The following is a 21211-nucleotide window of genomic DNA, read 5'->3' on the forward strand; positions in this document are numbered from 1 at the left end:
GAACTGTTTGGAAGAAATATTTATTTTTAGACCATCGTTGTTTGACTGTTTTCGTGTTTGCTTTCATGGATGTTTGTATTACCAGTAAAGCTGTAAAAATTAAAGGTTTTTAGTAATGCATTGAGAACTGAAATGTTTTCTTTCTGCCTAAAAAGAGGATGCAATTACATAGCTTTCATTGCAACTATTGTAAGGTATTCATTTTAAACGTCTAAGAAAAATATTGGTTTTAAGCACATTTTTCTCATAAATGCACAAAACTAACTTTAAATGTTTGACCATTTATTAGCTGCAACCCAATTTGTCGGTGCTATAATGTTTCTCTACAGTGAATATGGAGGCAATGTGTGCAGATGATCTCCTGTCCGTTTTGTTGTATTTGCTGGTGAAAACCGAGATTCCTAACTGGTATGTTTTATTTGAACTGTACTACAGAATCCTAAGCATTAATGTTTGTTTTAAACTTTGCAAGTGTTTGCCATTGGTATGTGATTATCTGTGCATAACTTCTCTTATGAATGCAACTGAAAACCTGCTTGGCCAAATTCAGCTGGTCTGATTTAAGAGCCTAAATCTGCACAGTCTGGGTGTGGGCTTCTTGGAGGATCAGTGGGAGCTGGCTCAGATTTATTATTATTTTTTTTCTGGCTCCATCTTTGGTCCAATGAACGCGCTAGTTTAATTAACTTTATTATTAAGTCTTTGATAGGTCGAGCTAATTGGTATAAAATTCCCTGGCTCACCTTTTTTCATAGACGGCTTAAGTAAGAGTAACGTCTTGGTCCCTTTTCCGCCTGGCAGTTTGTTGTACTTGTGGCAAAAGCAGTATTATAAGTGTATTTTGACATCAGCAGTTATGGAAAAGAGGGAAAGCGGGCCCTTGTTACTAATAATGATCGAGCACATGCTGTTATCGATGGGTAGATAGGATACAGCCTTATCTCCTTATGTGCTCTTAAAAGGTATATGATTGGCTGATTGCACGTGCTAGAATGGATTGCATATAGTTGAGGGGGAAATACAGTAAACTGGAAGGGTTTTCTGGATTCAGCAAGCTGTTCGTTATGTGAGGACGTCAGGGAGGATCTAAAGCATTTCATTCTAATGTCCCTGTATGCTGGGCATAAAAGAAAGTCCACATTACTACCAGTTTTTATACAGGTTAATTTGCTCTGTTATCATCCTGCCTTGCGCTTCTCTTATCTGCGGATTGAGTATATGTTGCTAGTGCCTTGTTATCTTTTTTTAAAAGAGCTATGTATAAGAGAAAGGGTGTTTTGGCAGTGTTATGAAGGTCTTTATTTTATTCTTGTTGACTGTATAATGTATGGTTTTTATTATGTATTGTGTTTTTGTCTGTTTGATGGAAGCTCACATCCAAATAAACATATTCACTGACATATTAGAGTTTGAGACCCCTACTGGGACATCTACCAGGGACCTCAAGGAGATCAATGACATATTTTGTAATTGGTTCTGTGACTTTTATGATTGTTTATTCTCTTCTCAAACTCCATTGTTGCACAATTCAATTGTGCAGTATTTGGACAGGGTAATCCTTGGCTGGTTATATCCAGAACAAAGTGACGGGTTAATTGAGCCCCCTTACGATGAATCCTCTTTCCAACGGTTGGGCACCTAGCTGGATGGGATTACAGCAGAAATGTATGCAGAATATGCTGAACTCCTCATACTGCACTTATGTAATATGTATGAATCCACCATGGCATCTGGTGTCCTAACCGAGTCAACCAGAACTACCCTGGTGACGGTGGTACTGAAGCCCAATAAAGACCCCCAGAGGTGCTCCTCGTACAGACCTTTGTTCCGAATCGATACGGACAAAAAGATACTGGCTAAGCTACTGCAGATAGACTTTTGGCATATATGCCAGCCTTGGCCCTCCCTGACCAGGCAGGCTTCATCCCGGGGAGATCCACCCAAAATTATTGAAAGTGCCTGTTTTCCCTTCGGCATAATGTGAACCCCGAAGTCCCCATTATCGTAGCTACTGTCGATGCCGAAAAGGCCTTCGACTCTGTAGAGTGGCCCTTTTTCTTCAAGGTCTTGAAGCGATCTGGAGTTGGGCTGACCTTTCTTCAGTGGATTTGGCTGCTCTACACTACGCACAGAGCTGCGGTTCATACCAACCAAATGTAAGCCTACATCTCTCCCATGCTGGCCACGAGACAGGTATGCCCCCATCTCCCATTATTTTTGGCCTTGCAGTCGAATCGTTGGCCACTGCCTCAGGGATTAACATGCCCACAGAGGGGTTAAGATCTATTCTCATGTTTCCACTATTTCTCTTTACACAGATAACATAGTTCTGTACTTTAAAAATCCCAGGCAAAACCCTCAACCGCTTGTCCAGGAGATCCGCCGCTTCAACAATCTCTCAGGATTAAAGATAAACTATTCTAAATCAGAGGTGCTCCCATTGACTCTGAGTACAACAAGCCGACCTGGGGGACGCCTTCAGATGGTGTCCTCGGGGCATTGGATATCTGGGGATACTGGCTGCACTGGCACCATCAGCGTTCTATGCAGAGAACTATGTAACGGCACTTGAACAGCTGGAGCATAAAGTAGGGGCCCGCGGGATAAGGGTGCAGGGTGTTGAGCTCCCGCAGAGACTGTCTTGCTATTTTCCAACTCTGCTGTTGCTGTCCAGTCTGCACTTTTGCTACGCTGCCTGGACTATAAAGGCTCTGATAAGCACCCGCAGTGTGAAGCCCGCGGGACACAGGTGCGGGATGTTGAGCTCCCCCAGGGGTCTTAAGCTACCAGAGGGGCTAGCCAGTTTCCTTGCCTGCCGCAAACACCTTTGCACGCCAAAGGGTGAAGGTCATTGTGTGCCAGCTGTTGCATTGGGACAAGGTGAGGAGTGTGATAAGGGAGCACACCTTGCACTTTATTTTTCTGCCTGCAGGGGACAACCTCTCACTTGCACTGTCATGTTGGCGGCCATCGAGGATGCTGCTCCCCCTCCTTTTTCTCCTTGGAATCTTCCTGCGCCCTATTCAGTAAAGAGGAAAATGTTCACTATAAATGAAAGGCCTCAGGATCCGTCCACTTTCTCTTCTGACCAAATCATTGCCAAGGCTGGGGTCTGCAACATGATCTCGGGTGAGGCCTGTATCTTAATTAATTAAATCAACCACTTCTTAAAATTATGCCACGACCTTGAAGGGGAGTAATGCAAGCAAGTCTTCTACAGAGGGTAATCTCGTTGAGAGTGATGAAAAGCCTAGGACCATCTAGTGGTATCAGATAGTGTTGAGAAGGGGCATCTCGCTCATACCATAGCTAGCTCTGAGAAAAGCGATGTGCCCCCATTGGTCCTGATAAGTTGTGGGGTGTTGGAGTCTGATAAAGATCCTCTAGGGGGGTCCCGAACTAAAAACTATTATACCTATTTTAGCGATTGATTACCCCCCCCCCCCCCAATTCCCCTGCAAGAGCGTCTGCACCACCAAAGGGCTTCTATGATAAGCAGCTTAAGTCCAAGCCCCAGGCAATTTGCACAACCGATTCTGCCGGACTGGAATCTGTCACACCTACTACCATTATCCCAGATGGCATTAAGTTGTTGTTTCTCCAAACAGTACACTTAGCTCTTTGGAAAGAGTGTCTGAAAGGAGGAGGACCCTGCTGCATAGATCCAACCTGCTAACACTATCTACAGTCACTTTCCATCAAGTAGGTGATGTAGGGGTCCCGACAGATGGGAAAGGGTCACCTTTGTTTCCTACGTCTGATATTCTGCTAGGTGTGGGGATTCCATCAGGAACACCCTCCACTCCTGTACAGACTCTCTACCCTGTAGTAACTCCTGCAGACTTAGCACAGAGTTGTCCATGCCTTCTTGTCCTTTCTGAATTGGCGGCTATGAAGAGCCTCCTAATGCGGAACCTCAACAACAGTAGCCGTTCATACGATGGACCCCCAGGAGAGCATCACTGAAGCCCTGAGGCCAACCGAAGGTCACCTGAATCAACAGTGAAGTCTCACCAAATTCCAAACATGGATGAGACCCAGCCTGCCCTCAATGGGCTCTCTGTTCATTTTGAACTGCCATTTAGAGCACCAGTAAAAATGGGGGACCTGGAAACAGCCTGATCATGACATCAACCCCATAGTCAACACACAGTACCAAAATTCAGCACAATCCCTCGGGTGGGCTGACAAGCGGGAGGGCAATTACAGGGGCCAGTATAATCAACAGGATGACAAACAGATGTACAAAGCCAACAAAATAGATCATGGAGTGGCCCCAGAATCGACTTTGCACAGAGTGACAAGGTTGCAAAGGACCCAGGTCAAGGTGTGGGGCAGGGTAGCAGTTGTATTTTTACATGGCGTCTCCAAATTCCCCAATGACCAGCGGGAAGGCAGGGACTCCCTTACAAACAAATACTCATTGGCTCAGAACAGTTTATAAATTCCATTCCCTAATTAGAGAAGGCCTTGCAAGCTGCAAGTCTGTACTTCAAAGAGGGAAGTGCTCTTGATACCATCCTTATTGACTTAAGAGATCCAAGACTGGCCGTGGGTTCATTAGAAATTGGTACGAGACGTCGCCCACCTCCAAGTTGCTCAATTGTAATCGGCGACTCCCCCCTCTGTAAAAATATTGCCTACATGGGATTCACGTGCCACATGGGAATGGTGCCTCCTTTTCAACTGCTCTCTGGAGCTAACTTAGTCACATTGGAGAAGAGATTTGAGGGGCCACTAATGGAAGTGGGGAGTACTTGACAAAAGCTATTAATGCAGCTTTTTTATTCCTCTGAGGCAGCCAACCCCAGAATCGCCCTGAATTGTCAGATCTCGATAGCTATGCTCCCTGATATGGATCCTAGCTGATGCTTATTTTTTATGCACCATGTAATATATATGTCATGTTTTCATTTGTACTTTGATGGCCCCACAGCTGATTAAAGTTGAACAAACAAAAGTGAGTGCATGCATACTCCTTCCTATATCGCAGGCCGCTCGAATATATTTGGCCAAGATGGTGGTTCTCCCGAAACGCCCATTTCTGATGTTTGTCAATCTGCTTAGAATCACATGCTGTTCATAGTCCGACATCCAGTGTTAACCGCAGAGTATTGCATCTTGTCTTTCGAGAATCGAAAGGGGACGTCGACATGGGCGTGCCTGTAACACTATCCCTACGTGACGTGTAGTGTACCCAAGATCCCTCACGCGTCGAGGTCCCTCAGATTTTCTTTTTTTTTTCTTTTTTTCACCCAGATAACTGGTCGCCCTTATGCAGAGTTCATAAAGAACATTGCGATTGTCCAACGACCTTTGGTCGATTTATTCTATAGTAATATTTAATATCACCCCTTCTGTTGTCGGTCTAGAAAAATGGACACCTCTCACGATTGACGGCAAACGTATTTTGGTGGCCGAAGAGCAACCGTCTCATGTACATAACGATAGAAATACATATTTCCGAGTTTGACCAATGAGCGGCCATTTTGATGTAACAAGGATCGCCATTTTGTTCTCTAACGATTGCTCATTGCTTTCTGTTCAAACTGCTTTGCAGCACATTTTTGCTTATTCTGATCGACAGTTAACATTGTTGTCTGAACGTGAAAGGACAAGGCCGCAAGGCCGCGAGGCTAATAAGGAGTTTGTAGAAACACAACGTAGGCAGCTCCAGAGAGGAATGCCTAGCTCCCTCCCGAATGTAGCCTTGAAGGAGAGGCGCAGGGCATTTAATCATTTCACAGCTGCCAGCCAGTCTCGTTATATGGTAGAAAATGTTAGAATAAAGCAGCTAAAGGCTTGAATTATGCTCTTCTTAAGGCCCCCCTTTCCCGAGCCCTGTAGAGCGTGTCGGCTCCGAGGACACTAATAGTAGCTCAAAGATAGCAAGGTCTGGAATGTGACTCTTCCCCCGTATGTAGCTCGCTTACAAGAACAGAAGCACTGTGTTCTGTTCAACAAAGAAAAGATGTCTCTACACTTGCAAGGTTGCATATTGTTGCTAGAATAGATATTTGAAGGTGTCATATTCGTCGAAATTGTCCATCATTGAACCGAGTTCATAGAAACCCAATAAAGGGCGGTGTTAAACATGTCACAGCTGATTGTATGATATGCGTTTTGTAAATATGTAACTGATGTACGTAATTCGCTCTCTTGGGTCCCTCGAGGTCTAGAGATACACGTCACGGGGCGTGAGACCGAGTTGGCCAACTGAGACTATTTGCTTTGCAATAAACCCTAGCTTTTGGGAATACAACCTCGTGTCTGGCGTATCTATCGTGTGTGGTGATTTGCCTTGTTTCCATAATGCGAGGGACCCCTAGGGGCCCCTTTCAAGATGGCGCCCGAATAGGGACCCTCCCCCACTTGTTCCATCGTGTACGTTGTAATAGAGTAAAGGCAGAGAACGACGAGGACGGGACGATCGAGCCGGGATCAAGAGGTGTTCGGGCGCCCTCTAGAAGTGATGAGAGATTCCTTTGCAGATCTGCACACATCTGATCCCTGATCGACGTATCTGGCCAGAGAAAAAGGAGGCGAGGGTCCCGAAATGAGGCAGAAGCCAAGAAACACAGATACGACGTCATTGGTTGCGTCAGTATACAGACAAATTGTGTCCTGGAGGACAATTTGATTTATCAGGTGAGTCCTACCCTGATTCAAAATAACCCTGATATTTGTTGAGAGTTGACTTTGCAAAATCAAACTCCCTGGGTAAGGTTGATTAACCAAGGGGAGGTTGAAACATGCCTGGGGTATTGTCCACCCTAGCAGGGTTTTTCCGCTGCGGTAGACAATCTTTGGAAAATGGCCAAATTGCACCACCTGGGGGAACGCCGGCGTATGAGATGTATGCAAAGTATGGTGTGGGAGCGATAATATTCTGTGAGACATAGGCAAACCAGAAAGAAACAAGACCATCAGTGGCCGATAAATGGTAGTTTTGAGATAGCGAGAACAGATAACCTGGAAAGGGTGTTGATAAGAAAGAAAGCTAGTCCCGCAGCACTTGATATCGTTAAGGACTGGAAAAGGGAAGCAATGCTCTGATTTAGAAGTAGAGCGAAGCATGCGCGCAGGCATAAATCGAAAGATGAAGTAGCGGAAGAGAAGGAGGAGGAGGAGTGGACGGAGAGTCTAAGGAGGTCAGGTAGACGTGACCAGTTGAACATAGAAAAAATAAACCCACAACGGGAATTGCACATAGCAGATGAATTGATGGAAAACATATTGATCCATACAAAACAAGGCCCAAGATCAGAAGCAAGTCCAAACACGCCAGTAACTATTGCTCAAGCCCCTCCCGTAGCTCAAACTCTCCCTCCCGTAGGTCAAGCCCTCCCACAGCCACAGACCGCGCATGTAGCACTTCCTATTAGCCAGCCAGGCCCACAGCAGACTCTCCCTGTTCCTATTGTCCCATCAGCACCTCCTGCCCTGGATACAGACTCGGTACCGTCCGTCCCTCCAGGGGTTGAAGTTGAAACCACGGGGGCGAGAGGCGGGACTGAACAAAGTGGATGCAGAAGGGTAACTCGCAGTGCGATCAGCAAAGAAAGGAATGTGGAATTGCAGCAACAGGCAGAGATGTATATAGACGGGGATGATGGGGCGGCAGCATTGGCTTCGATGTATGGCTTCCGAAGAAGCAACGAAAGACAGGTAGTGTTGGAATGCATGGGTGAATACTTGGTGGAGGGATGGAAACAGTTAATTGGGAAATTACCACCGCAGCGATTGTTAGATTTGAATGCATTAGCACGCTGTAGAGAAAGAGATGAAGTAGTAAGGGAACATGTATATGGACTTTTTGAGCTTAAAAATGAATTGGATAATGATTATGCTAAAATGTTTACTGCACCTGGGTACAGGGGTAAGGATATCAGGAGAGATAGGAAGGAAGTGCTAGGGCCACATAATCGACGGCAACATTTACCATCGCTGGGGCGAAAGGCGATGGTGGACGAATTATTGTTGTTAAAACAGGTGGGGGAAGACTTGAAAGCATGCATACTGAAAACAAGGGTGTTACTGCAGCAAGGAGCAGGACATAATAGAGGAAGAGGGAACGCACAAGGGAGGAGTAATTCGAATATGCATGAGGGGCCATTGGGACCAAATCAGTGTGCATACTGTAAGGAGGAAGGACACTGGAGAGCGCAATGTCCACATTTACAGAATAGAAATGGATCTGGCCAGATAAGACAGCACAGAGGGCAGCAAGGAGCGAATGGACCAAATAGGAATAGTATGCAGCAGCACCACAATAATGAAGGGCAAAAGAATATTTCCGTAGGGTTTGCAGGTACACCAGTCATAAACCCAGTGTCCCAACCAGTCCCAGTTACCAAAGGACCATTCACTGAACATTGTCCCTTTCTCCTAACAGAAAATTGTGGGGAGAACCTGTTGGGATTAAGCTTGTTGAAAAAGCTAGACGCGATTATACATTGCATGTCAGACGGGGTGTTTCTGACGATTTGGCCACAGGATGCCCCTGTGTCAGAATTCATGTCTGAAACTTTGCCAGGAAAGTTAAGAAATGTGCCAACCTGTATATGAGCGATGCATGACAACGATGTAGGATGCTTGAAGATAGAGCCAGTGAGGATCATTTTGAAAGAAGGAGTTACACTGCCGCGAATTCCCCAGTATAAAATTTCGGCTAACGGAGAGAGAGGATTGAAAAGTATTGTTTCACATTTGGTGAAATTAGGGGTAAATGAAGAAATTACAGGCAGTACATGTAACAGTCTGTTTCTTCCGGTGTATAAGAAAGGAGGCAATGAAGTACCATATCGTTTCATAATTGATTTACTGATAGTCAGTATGCTTTTCGGGTGGTTCATAACTTTGGTCGACTCTGGGCTGAGAGGGGTTTCTTGACATCACATGGGGCCAGAATTCAACATGGTCCTTTGATTGTACGATTGCTGTCTGCACTCACGTTTCCAAAGCGCCTAGCAATAGTGAAATGCGAGGCACATAAAAAGGTAACATGCAAAGTGGGAGAGGGAAACGCATTTGCAGACAGAATTGCGAAACAAACTGCCACTGATATGAATAATAAAATGATGACAGTCCAGACTGAGGAAGTACCCTGTATGATAGAAGATGGAATTGCCACTGTCAAAGGAATGCAGGCCGAAAGCCACAGCCGATGAGATACAAGGGTGGGCTGAGGGCTCTGCTGTGTTAGATTTAGATGGTTGTTGGGTGGACAAGGGAACTAAAAACTGGATGTTGCCAAATTTCTATAACTGCAATGGTCACAATGGCTCACAGCCCTACCCACATCTGTGCCAAGAAAATAATCCAGCACCTATCTACGGTATGGAAGAATGTAAACATAAAGAAGAATGCAGAGAGGTTGGTGCAGAACTGCATTACGTGTTTACAACACAATGTAGGAAAGGGAACAGTGACTCCAATAGGCAGTTTTGGCCCGCCCTCTATGCCTTTTGAGGTAATCCATTTTGATTTCATAGAAATGGAGAGGTGCCAAAACTTGAAATATGTCTTAGTGGTGATCTGTGCATTCAGCAAGTGGGTGGAGGCATATCCCTTAAAAGACTGCACAGCAATGAGTACGGCAAAAGTAATGCTTAAAGAATACTTTTCCCGTTTTGGCTTGCCCCGTGTCATATGGTCAGATAACGGTCCACATTTTGTGGGCGCAGTGGTATTACAGATATGTGCAGGTCTTCAGATTGATAAGAGATTTCATAGTTCGAGGCAACCGAGTTCGGCCGGTCTTGTTGAAAGGCACAACGGAATCCTCAAGTCATAAATTAGCAAGATCTGTGCAGGGAGCAAGTTGAGTTGGGTGGATGCATTACCGATAGCGCTATTGTGCCTGCGTACGTCTGTACAGGCTAGAACTGGGCTCTCCCTTTGTGAGATTGTGATGGGGAGGCCGGCGAATGTTTGGTGCGCACCTCAGCCAAAGCGACTGAGTGAAGTGGAGCATCCTGTACTTAGTACTTATTGTGGCCTTTTAATGCAGAAATTGCGTTTGATTCATCAGCAGGTGCAGGAGGCTCTACCCGTAAGATATACTGGTCCGGGGCACGCACTGGAGCCAGGAGACTGGGTGCTGCTTAAGAACTTTGAGAGAAAATCATCGTTAGCACCCAGGTGGCGCGGACCCCATCAAGTGCTTCTGGCAACGCAGACGGGGATACGGGTGGATGGGAGGAAGGCGTGGATCCATGCCACCCATGCCAAAAAGATCCCATCTTCACTGAAAGACTTGCCCAATCCGGACGACCGGAAAGAGACAGCGGTCCCAGAAACGAAAGAAACTGCTGCCAGTCCACTGCCGCTAAATCTGTCCGAACGAGAAGTGAAACTCGAAACGAAGCCTGAAAAGATTGCCATAAAGGGGGAAGGGCAAAGAGTGCCCCAACATTGCCCAGCAGAACCTACATCACTGTTGGCCGACACAATCTGTATTGCAAATAATGGCAGACACTAAACGTGTACCCCTTTGGCGCCCACCAGCACTTGCCATTGCGCCAGAGCCAAAGACCGAATCCGCATCACTGTCGCGGCGCACACCAGCACCTGCCATTGCGCCACAGGCTGACTGTGAGCCTGGATCTGGAAGTGCACCGGCACTGTTCACGGATCACACAATACCAGGAGTGAGGCGATATGATTTGCGGCCTCGAAAGTCAGAGTGATCCACAGTTCTTTGGTGTTTATACTAACCTTTGGTTCCGCTCATGGACGGAGAAGGAACTAGAGGTGTAGAGGAGAGAAGCGTGAGAGTTGTGCAAGTCGGACAATTCAAGACTCGCGGCTCCTCGGTGCGATCATAAAAAGTACATGTGTCGTGAACCAGAGCGGACAAGCTGGGCGCACATGGTACAAAGGCAATAGAGAACTGTTCAGAAGTCCTCTGAGCAGTGTGAGAGAGGACAAGTGATCTTGCCTAGAACGAATAAGCAATCCAGGCTGCAAACGGCTGGCAGACTAAACTGTTGACAATTCCTTTTAACTTATTGACATCCGGACAAGTGCAACGAAGAGCGATATCCACGACTAACTTTATCAGGAAGAAGAAGGATAGTGAGAAAAATGTCGGGACCGCTTTCAGCCTCCTCCTGCACCACTGCTGAGAATGAGTTAGTTATAAAGACTGTAAACTTAGGGAAAATGCATGGTAAAAAAAATTGTATGCTGATCTTGACAATAACCATGTGCTTCATGAGTGTGGTAGCACCAATAACGACAGCCTTTGTGTTATGGTATGTGGAGTCTATACACCCATTGGGAATGTTCTTACCAATAGTTAATATATCCACTGCTGAAAGCCCGGTTCAGGCGATTACTTATGCCTTGTCCCCAATGGAAGAGAGACACAGAGAAGGGTATGGAAACAATAGATTATTACTCATCATGAACATGACGCATGCAATTCTAAAGAGAAATAATTGCTGGGTATGCGCCCATTTACCGCAGCATGCGGGGAAAGGAATAGGCTAGTATGTACAACCCTTACCATTAAGTTCTGCATGCAGTTCATCTTTAAGTGCAATGTTTTATGGGAAGTGGAATAAAAGTAGTACGGGTCAATTAGATAGACCAAACATGAATGGGTTTGAGGAAATAATTGAGGCCTGTGGGTTGTTCCATATTCCATAAAGCGTGATTGATGATCCCAGAGCCTATGCCTAAAAGTAAGTGAAAAATAACACGACAAAATAGAGAAGATAGATTGTTCCTGCCAGTTAAAACATCTGTGATGACGTTTCGTGTAAGGACAGACGGGAACAAAGATGCAATCCCCCCTTCTTGCAGTGAATTACAACCCGAGAACTGTCCCTTTTTGTCTAAATAAAAGAAAGGCTCCTATTCAGTAGGAACATTTACTGGATGCATGAATACAGCGGTACTAAAATGGGAAATAGAACCAGTATATGTGTGAGATCCTGTCTATTTTATATGTGGAGAAAAAGCATATCCTTGGTTGCCCAGAAACTGGGGAGGTACATGTTACCTAGGTCTACTGTTCCCAGGAATGTTCCTCTTAGAAACAGAAGACATAGCCAGGCTATCCAGATCTAGAAACCAAAGGAGTAGCGATGGTGTTTTGATAGCGAAGGACGTAGCAAAATCATTCATACCATTCTTGTCTCGGATAGTGAACTCCTATAACATAAGGCAGCTGTCCAGAATACTAAAGTATACGATAAACACAACAACAGATATACTATTTAACATGACGTTGGAAGAAAAGGGAATTAGGTTAATGACGCTGCAAAATAGAATGGCTCTTGATGTAATCCTGGTTGATCGTGGGGGAATTTGCAAAATTGTGGGATCAGCGTGCTGCGTATTCGTAGATGACTACTCCCCTACGATTTTTGAAGCAATAAAAAAATTCATGTCCTAAGCTCCAAACTCCCTACTGGAAAGGGGGGCTGGGGAATAGGATCCTGGTTCTGGGGAATACTGCATTCTTGGGGATGGAAGTTGATTGCGATATTAGTAGTAGTGTTTGGAATATTCATAACGTGCTGTTGTTGCATACACTGTCTACCGATAGTTTGCACTGAGATAACTGAGGGATGTACTAAGGGATGTATGCATATGATAACAAAAAGAAAACAAACTTATGGCCGGGATGACAGAGACACGAATGAAATAAAAACAGTGAAAGAATTAATGGCAATAGATATTAATGACGATGATGATGCTTATAATAACATGCAAAATTCAGACATAGGTACTTCAGACTCATCGTCATCAGAGGAGGATACAATGAATGAATGAGACGCTTGGCATACGGCCAAAAGGAGGGTTTGTCGGTCTAGAAAAATGGACACCTCTCACGATTGACGGCAAACGTATTTTGGTGGCTGAAGACCAACCGTCTCATGTACATAACGATAGAAATACAGATTTCCGAGTTTGACCAATGAGCGGTCATTTTGATGTAACAAGGATCGCTATTTTGTTCTCTAACGATTGCTCATTGCTTTCTGTTCATACTGCTTCGCAGCACATTTTTGCTTATTCTGCTCGACTGTTAACATTGTTGTCTGAACGTGAAAGGACAAGGCTGCAAGGCCGCGAGGCTAATAAGGAGTTCACAGAAACACAACGTAGGCAGCTCCGGAGAGGAATGCCCAGCTCCCTCCCGAATGTAGCCTTGAAGGAGAGCCGCAGGGCATTTAATCATTTCACAGCTGCCAGCCAGTCTCGTTATATGGTAGAAAATGTTAGAATAAAGCAGCTAAAGGCTTGAATTATGCTCATTTTACGGCCCCCCTTTCTCGAGCCCTGTAGAGCGTGTCGGCTCCCAGGACACGAATAGCAACTCAAAGATAGCAAGGTCTGGAATGTGACTCTTCCCCCGTATGTAGCTCGCTTACAAGAACAGAAGCACTGTGTTCTGTTCAACAAAGAAAAGCTGTCTCTACACTTGCAAGGTTGCATATTGTTGCTAGAATAGATATTTGAAGGTGTCATATTCGTCGAAATTGTCCATCATTAAACCGAGTTCAAAGAAACCCAATAAAGGGCGGTGTTAAACATGTCACAGCTGATTGTATGATATGCATTTTATATATATGTAACTGATGTACGTAATTCGCTCTTTTGCGTCCCTCGAGGTCTAGAGATACACGTCGCGGGGCGTGAGACCGAGTTGGCCAACTGAGACTATTTGCTTTGCAATAAACCCTAGCTTTTGGGAATACAACCTCGTGTCTGGCGTATCTATTGTGTGTGGTGATTTGCCTTGTTTCCATAGTGCGAGGGACGCCTAGGAGCCCCTTTCACTGTCCCTTGTCTCGACGGCTGTTCAAGTTTCGCCAAAGATCTGCGAGATTCGACGGAAGGTGATCCTGTCAGTTGTGCCGACCACGTGGCTGGACCTCGCCGGCCTATACAATAGGGAGAGTGGGGTCGGGGTGGACATTTCTCTTTAAACTGAAAATGCCTTTCCCTTTCTTTCCTCTTTCCCAGTTGGTCTTAGTCACTCTGTATCACCTTGGCTATAGAGAGGACTCAATTTAGATTTTGCTGTATTTGTAAGGGCAAATTCCCGTGGAAGGACAAGCACAGACGGTGTAACCGGTGCTTGCCGCTCGATCATAAAGAGGAAGGGTGTGCGGCCTGTAAGCTCCTTCGACCCTAGACTTTCAAGGAGCGTAGGGTAAAGCGGTGGGCGGCCTACGGTATGTCCAAAGCCGGGACTTCTCCCACTGCCGCTGCCACCTGTTAGGGAGAATTCTCTCTTTAGGCTGAATTTCCTAACCTAGTGAGTCCCCCAGCAGCTTTGCTGGATTTCTGGAGTTTGTTTTTTCCTCCTGCCAAGAGTGAGACTCTTTTCCTCCCACTCTTGGACATGATTTATGGTATTCCTTTGACTGGTAATGTGTTTTATGGGCTATGGGTTCCTTTACTCCATAGGGTCTCATGCGTTTTTCCTATATGTGTTACACAGCACCCTCTGTGCAGTAACACAGGGGTGTCATAGTGACACCCCACCATAGACTCCATACCCTGGGACTGACTACTGTCTCCCAGGGCATGTAAAGTCACCATTGGCTTTACTAGTCCCAAATTATTAACAGAAACCAGTACAAACCATCATATTCTGGACGTACTGGTCGGGGCAATTCGATTGCCCCGGGGTCTGTTAGTCGAGAGGGCATGTCCCGTTCCCCCTGATCGAGTTTTGGCTGGTGGCAGTGGAAACTACTTTTTATATTCGACCGCAAATATTTTCCTATGGGATTTTCTCATTGTTCGAGGCTACCACTTTAATTATTTAATTCTCATAGCCTCGAACATACCGCCGGTTTATTTATTTAATATTAATTCTCCGGTTGGTATTTTTTGCCAAGACTCGATTCTAAAATGGCGTTTGTGTTCTCTTCTGTGACTCCAACCCAAGTCGAGCCCTTTGTTCCACTTTTTGGCGGGCTTCTCCACAGAAGCCTCCAAAAGTGGTGCCACTCTGTCTGGGTACCACAGGGGGTGAGGGAGGGGGTTTAGGCACCCTGGACTGAGTTACCTTGGTAACTCAAGTTGCACTCTTGTGTGATTGGCCCAAGTGGTGAGCCGGCCGGCTCACCACTTAGCATGTTTGAGTGACAGCTAGGCTGAGTGAATGGGGGTTTTCTGCCTAAAAGCAGGGCTTTGGGGACTGGAACTTCAGACGTCGCCACAGGACCTGAGAATCCGACGAGGGAGAAGCTGTGCCTACCACGACGACACCAGCGGTGGAGCCCTGCAGAACCGACTCACCACTTCCCGACGACAGAAGTTCTCCCGGCTGGAGAGGCTTCTTCCCCTGACTGGTGGGCACAACCAGTTTACCTTCCTTTCTTCACACCCCAGCCCGGTTTGTGGTCGAACTGCCCGTGCCAAGCACCCTGGCGGCCGGATAGCCACTCACCACTGAACCACAAATCACCGGACCGCTCCTTGTACCTGAGAAACTCTGGCGCTGGTTTCTTCCCTGGCAGTGCAACGGACTCCTATCTTCCTCCACGACGAGATCCTCTCTTCCCCCGGACGAAGCACCGACTTGCATCCGCTGCCAGGAACAACTGCCCCCGCTGGAACCTTCTCACCACTTTAAGGTACCATGTCCGCCAGACCTCCCTTTCTAAAGATTGCAACAAGGTAATAACTCCTTAATCTTCTGGACTGGGCTGTCCGCCTTGACCCTCTAACTGGTCCCTTTCTCTGATCCAACTCCTTTTTGAACCATTACAAGACTTTTGTGCACTGCAACCGTGTGAACTTGGACACATTTCGTTTTGATCCTCTTAAAGCGGATCCGGCCTACTGACTCTCAAGTCACGGTTTTACTTTGCCTTCCTCTCTTGTTATGTTCTTGTAAAAGTGTTGGGATCTGTTTCAATTTGTTCTCTGCTTTTCTCTCCCTTTTAAAAACGAACTATTAGAGTGCCATCTACGTTAAGCGCTCACTGCTGTCTGAAAATAAGTGGGGCTTTACTTAAGACTTGCCTAATATTCTTTTAAGGGAGTGTATATCTTTTAGTGACCGTGTTTTTGAATTGCTTACTATTAGTGCCCGTGTGTTTTTCTAGATGTGGTTTTAAATAAATAATTATATCTCTTTTACACCAAGCCCTGGTCAGTGTTTACTTGTTCTATTGTGTGCTCTTGACCTATTGTGAATATTCTGTATACTGCCTAACTCTTCTTGAGGGAAGTCTGACTGCTCAGCCACAGCTACCAAGTGAATCTGTGTGGTACAGACTGCTACCAAGTGGGTCTACTGCCAAACACCTGTAGTCCTAAATCTTTTGCAGTGGTCCCAGAGGGAACAGCACAGGTTTTTGCCTAACACCACCGAATGTGACGATGGGGAGAGTGACTATCAGGCCTCCGAATAGTATGTCCCCGGCCCGGATAAGCATGGCATAAGCCCTGCTATGGGGAAGTCACACCCCGGCGACAAAGACAGACGCATGCATGCCACTAAGCACACAACCCCTAGCCTTATTTCGACTACGTCGAATAAGACTTTGGCGCCAACGGGTGCACTGGTCCTTCCGGTGATACCCGCTGATCGACGAGTTCGACAGCCCTCCCCGCAGCCGTGCCTAGCGACTGGGCAATCCAAGACAAAGGGTGCTATCCTCAAAACACATAGCTCCGCCGACACGCATCATGGGAAAGTGTACAGCGATGACAAACGTAAGACGCCGAAAGTTACGGCACTGCCGGAAAAAGCAGCCGATAAGGGCAGGCCTCGGTTTTGCCGAAACAGACTCCCTTACAACCGTCAGCTGTACCTATGCGTCTCCTGACAGGTGAGGACGTCAAGGTCAGCTTGGCAAGGATTATGGGCGCCGATTCTCATAAACGGCAGGCTAGGGACTCTCAGAAAGTCTCCGAAAGACCCAAAGATCCGCTGAGATCGAAGGATAGTGTTCAGAAGTCAAGGGAAGGACACAAGGAGGATACTCCACCTTCGCCAATCCCACCAGAGGTTTTCTCTGAGGGAGAGGAAGGACTTTCTTCGACGCTAAGGCACAGAGCTCTACGTTTTTCACCGGAAGAGGGTGCGGAGGACACTTTTTTAACAGAAGACTATGAGAGAGACACCTTTCCACCCCTAGACCATTCTAGATCAACAGTCTAAAATAGGGAAAAGTTTGAGGACTGCATGGAGAGGTTGGGTAAGTTTGTTTCCTAACAGCTGGATGAGGACTGGGTTTTTTTAGATTGAGGTCAGGACCATGCCCCTAACACACTGGAAAAATATTTACTAAAAGGATCCTGCACCTCACTTTGTCTCCTTTTCTAGTGAGAAAAATGCTCACAATTGCCCCTTGAGGGTGTGCAACTCCACAGTTCAAACCAAAAGACAATTCTGGACCATTTTAAATTGAGAAAAATATATATATTTATTTTATTTATACCATATTTCAGTTTATTTTTTAAAACAACATATACAACCTGAATGGGGTTGCAATGTACACCTTTTTTTAAAAAATGTAATAGAAAAATATTGTCTAACATACATTACCTACGTAAAACAACACTTCAAGTATGACACAAATTAGAAAAAGGAAACAAGAGGAGAAAAAAGCGAGTGATAAATTAAGCAATTAGCTGGTAACACTGGGTTCACCACAAACGTCCTCCACCTGGATGTTAACATTAACACAGTTTATCAACAGATACACAATGGGTAAAAAAGTACATTTACATAAAATCACATTAAGAACCTACAAACCATTCTGAAAAAAGCAAACAACGCTACTAGTAAAGCTATATACGTGTAACATTTAGCTGCCTAGTACTTCATCCTTGGGTAAATTCGGATTGCTCAATACATTTTTAATAAATACAAGCTGTTAATGCTCTATTACGGCCGTGTCTTAATCACACGGTATCCTAATCCCGACATGTTTCTTTCCCTAAATATGTGGATTTTGTGCAGGGAAATTCTTCAGGGGTATTGCTTCAGAAAGATGAACAATATAACATTAAACACAGTTGTATAATGTTGGTTCCTTATGGAGAAACTTGGTTTGGCCAAGAGTTGCAGCCCTCGAGGGTTTCCTTCTTGTTATACTTAGTTATAACCTTGTGGAAAAAGGGGGGGGGAAGAGAAATGGACACACCATCAAAGTGGGTTGTGTTGGGCTCAGAACAAAGTCAAGCATACTTCTCAACCTTTGTTTATAATTAACACGGTGAGGCTTACCACACTGCAGACTTATACAGTAGTATGAGGTGTAAGGAGCGCTGTTTTAAAGTAGGGCGCTGATTCCCTAAAGGGAAGAGAGAGAAAATAACATATAACACCAGGTCAGTGTTGCGTCTAGACAAAGCGTAAGTTTGTTTCACATGCAGAACAACCCTCCCCCTACACTGTGTCCGGGCTCTGGGGCTGGAGCCTTGGTTTGCGGGGCAGCGTTTCTGCACTGTTTTGACCCCCCCCCCACACACGAAGGCGGCGTGGGCCATCAGTAAAAAGGCGCGGATTGCACCCGCACGAGAAGAGCTGGGGACTGCACACACATAGCCCCCCCCTCCCCGGCGTTGGCAGCGGAGGCGTGTGGCAGCCCAGGCGGGCGAACGTGGCAAGGTGCCCCCCTCTTCTCCAGGTGGTCCCACGAACAGCACAGCAGCCACTCCTCAGGTTGGTCCCGCTGCGCGAGGAGCAGGAGAGGTGGAGGAAATGGCTGGCTCTGCCCCGGGAGTGAAGAGGAGGCTGCGGGCCGATCGAGAAGGCGGGGAGAGAAGGACCGAAGGCGAGGAGCTCCCCAGGGCACAACTTTAGGAGAGCACCACCCAAAAGGGCTATTTGAGTGGCGGCGGCGGTTGGGGGAGAGGCATTGCCCTTTTGGGAGCTCTTCCCCCACCCCCCATAAGAGGCATTTTTCAGGGGGTCTCTCCAGCAGGGGGGCCATAGGGATTGCATTGGCTTGAACTGCCCCTTGCCAGGAGGTAGGAGTATATGAAGCGCCTCTAGCTGCAAGGAGGTGGGCGCCAGACAACACCACCCACAGCCAGGGACTTGCTACGAGAGACTCTAGAGCCTAGATCAATCCGGTGGCGGTCGAGCATCTACTAGAGGCAGCCCACTTGAAGATTTGACTGCGCCAGAAGGACCGGTCATCTGAACGGTCCCATGGGGCTGAGGTGGTGGGGATTCCCTCCAGGGCTACCCCTTTTAAGGGGAAGCTGTCACTGGTGTTAAAGCATTAGTAGCCAGGCCCATGGACCCGGGCAAGAAGGAACATCCCCCTACCCCCTGTTTCCCCTCCGTAGAAGGAGCTTCAGGGCGAAGTGAGAGGTCTCTGGCATTTTAAGCAGCAACTAAGAATTCGAGACACGGTCCCAAATACGGAAAGGGCCATAACCCGGGTCCCACACTTATGTCTACCAGGTCTAGGCGGAAATCGGGGTAGGCCAGCCACTCCTTTAGAGAGCCCCAGGGAACACTTCCTACACTCTGGCCCTCAATGGAGAGTAAAGACACCAACAGAATGGGCAGCGGCCACTCAAAGGAGAGGAGGGGCACTGAGGCGGACGTGGAAGTGGCACGGATGACGAGGCAAGATCTCAAGGGGGAAATGCAAGCCCTGAGAGAATCCCTGGCTCAAACTTTTCAGGACCAGTTTCAACTATTGAGATCCTACCTCAATGTGGCATTGGGTGAAATCCGGCACGAAGTAGCTCAACTAGGGGAAAGGACTAGGGGAAAGGACTGATTTGCTGGAAAGGGGCCTCCAGAAGAAACGAGAGGGATACTATGGCTAATAGTGAGGCCATAGACCGACTGGACACTGCGACGAGGAACATGGAGGCAATGCTCAAGGACTTGGGAAACAGATCCCGGAGGATCAACATTCGGATTAAGGCGCTTCCAGAGACAGTGACGAATCGACTTCTAAAGGAGGAATGCCAGCGCATATTTGCGGAACTCTTGGGCGAAGGGTACCCGAGTTCGATATTATTGGATAGGGTCCACAGAGTCGGCCCAGTCCTGGGTGGTCCCAACGCCAGACCCCGGGAAGTGGTGGTCGCCTTCGCCAGATATGGTCAGAAAAAAGCGGTGTTGCGACCGGCCAGACAAAGCGAGTCTGTCCTCTACAAAGGGCAGGAAATAATGTTGTTTTTGAGGATCTGGCTGCGAGCACACTCCTGAAAAGAAGGGTTATGGGTCCAGTCTTGAAGGAGCTATCCAAAAAGGTGATAAAATACAGGTGGACCGTCCCTTTTGGCTGAATTTTTGAGTGGGAGGGGATACAGAAGCGGGCGACCGCGCGTGGGAGTCCCGGTACCTCGACGGTGTCAAAGGGAGAGGAGTAGACCCTGGGAATGGGCAACTGTGGGCGAGCGGGGCAAGAGGAAGGGACAGTTGCGGGGCCCTGCGGGGGGACTAAATGCAGAGTCCCGAGGGGGGAGGGAGGTCGGAATGTGGAGGGGGATGGGTGACCTATCGGAGCGGCACTTTGGAAATACCTCGGGGTGGTGCACTCATGGGCTGCATGATGAGCCTGGGGGGAGGAGTTAAAACATGTTGGAACAAGCAAGGACAGGACTGTCCGGGGAGGAAGGAGGGAAGGAAGGAAGGAAGGAAGGAAGGAAGGAAGGAAGGAAGGAAGGAAGGAAGGAAGGAAGGAAGGAAGGAAGGAAGGAAGGAAGGAAGGAAGGAAGGAAGGAAGGAAGGAAGGAAGGAAGGAAGGAAGGAAGGAAGGAAGGAAGGAAGGAAGGAAGGAAGGAAGGAAGGAAGGAAGGAAGGAAGGAAGGAAGGAAGGAAGGAAGGAAGGAAGGAAGGAAGGAAGGAAGGTGAACAGTGACATTTTGGGAGTATGGAGGAGTAGGGGGGGTGGGCAGGGGGCTGTCGGGGAGGGGGTTGGAGGGGCAGCTCGCAGGAGCAGGGCACATCACCACATCGGTTTCAGGTGGCTAACTCATAATGTGAGGGGGTTAAACTCTCCCCTCAAGCGGGCTAAACTAGAAAAATTCACTCATATGCATGTACCGGTTGTTTTGGCCCTGCAGGAGACCCAACTGCTGCGGAAACATCAGGGCCATCTGCGTCTGAAGGGTTTCCCACAGATTCTCTTTGTGTCAGGTCCCACAAAGAAAGGGGGGGTGGGGCTGGCTTTTGGGAGAGGTATGGACTTTAGTGTTCAAGATATCCTGAGGGACAAAATGGGAGGTTCATCATGGTGAGGGGGGAGCATAT

At 47.1% G+C, this 21211-nt stretch overlaps 1 protein-coding gene across 3 annotated transcripts in view; it reads left to right on the forward strand.

Moving 5' to 3' along the window:
• ANKRD27 (ankyrin repeat domain 27) overlaps positions 1-21211 on the forward strand; it is a 1511294-nt gene that overhangs the window by 381269 nt on the left and 1108814 nt on the right. For all 3 annotated transcript variants that reach the window (XM_069635449.1, XM_069635447.1, XM_069635448.1), the window contains one exon: positions 330-408. In XM_069635449.1, the coding sequence (XP_069491550.1) occupies positions 330-408 (79 nt within the window). The remainder of the gene's footprint in view (positions 1-329; positions 409-21211) is intronic.

Source organism: Ambystoma mexicanum, chromosome 1q (assembly GCF_040938575.1).
Source record: "Ambystoma mexicanum isolate Mex_15411 chromosome 1q, UKY_AmexF1_1, whole genome shotgun sequence".
NCBI classification, from domain to species: Eukaryota; Metazoa; Chordata; class Amphibia; order Caudata; family Ambystomatidae; genus Ambystoma; species Ambystoma mexicanum.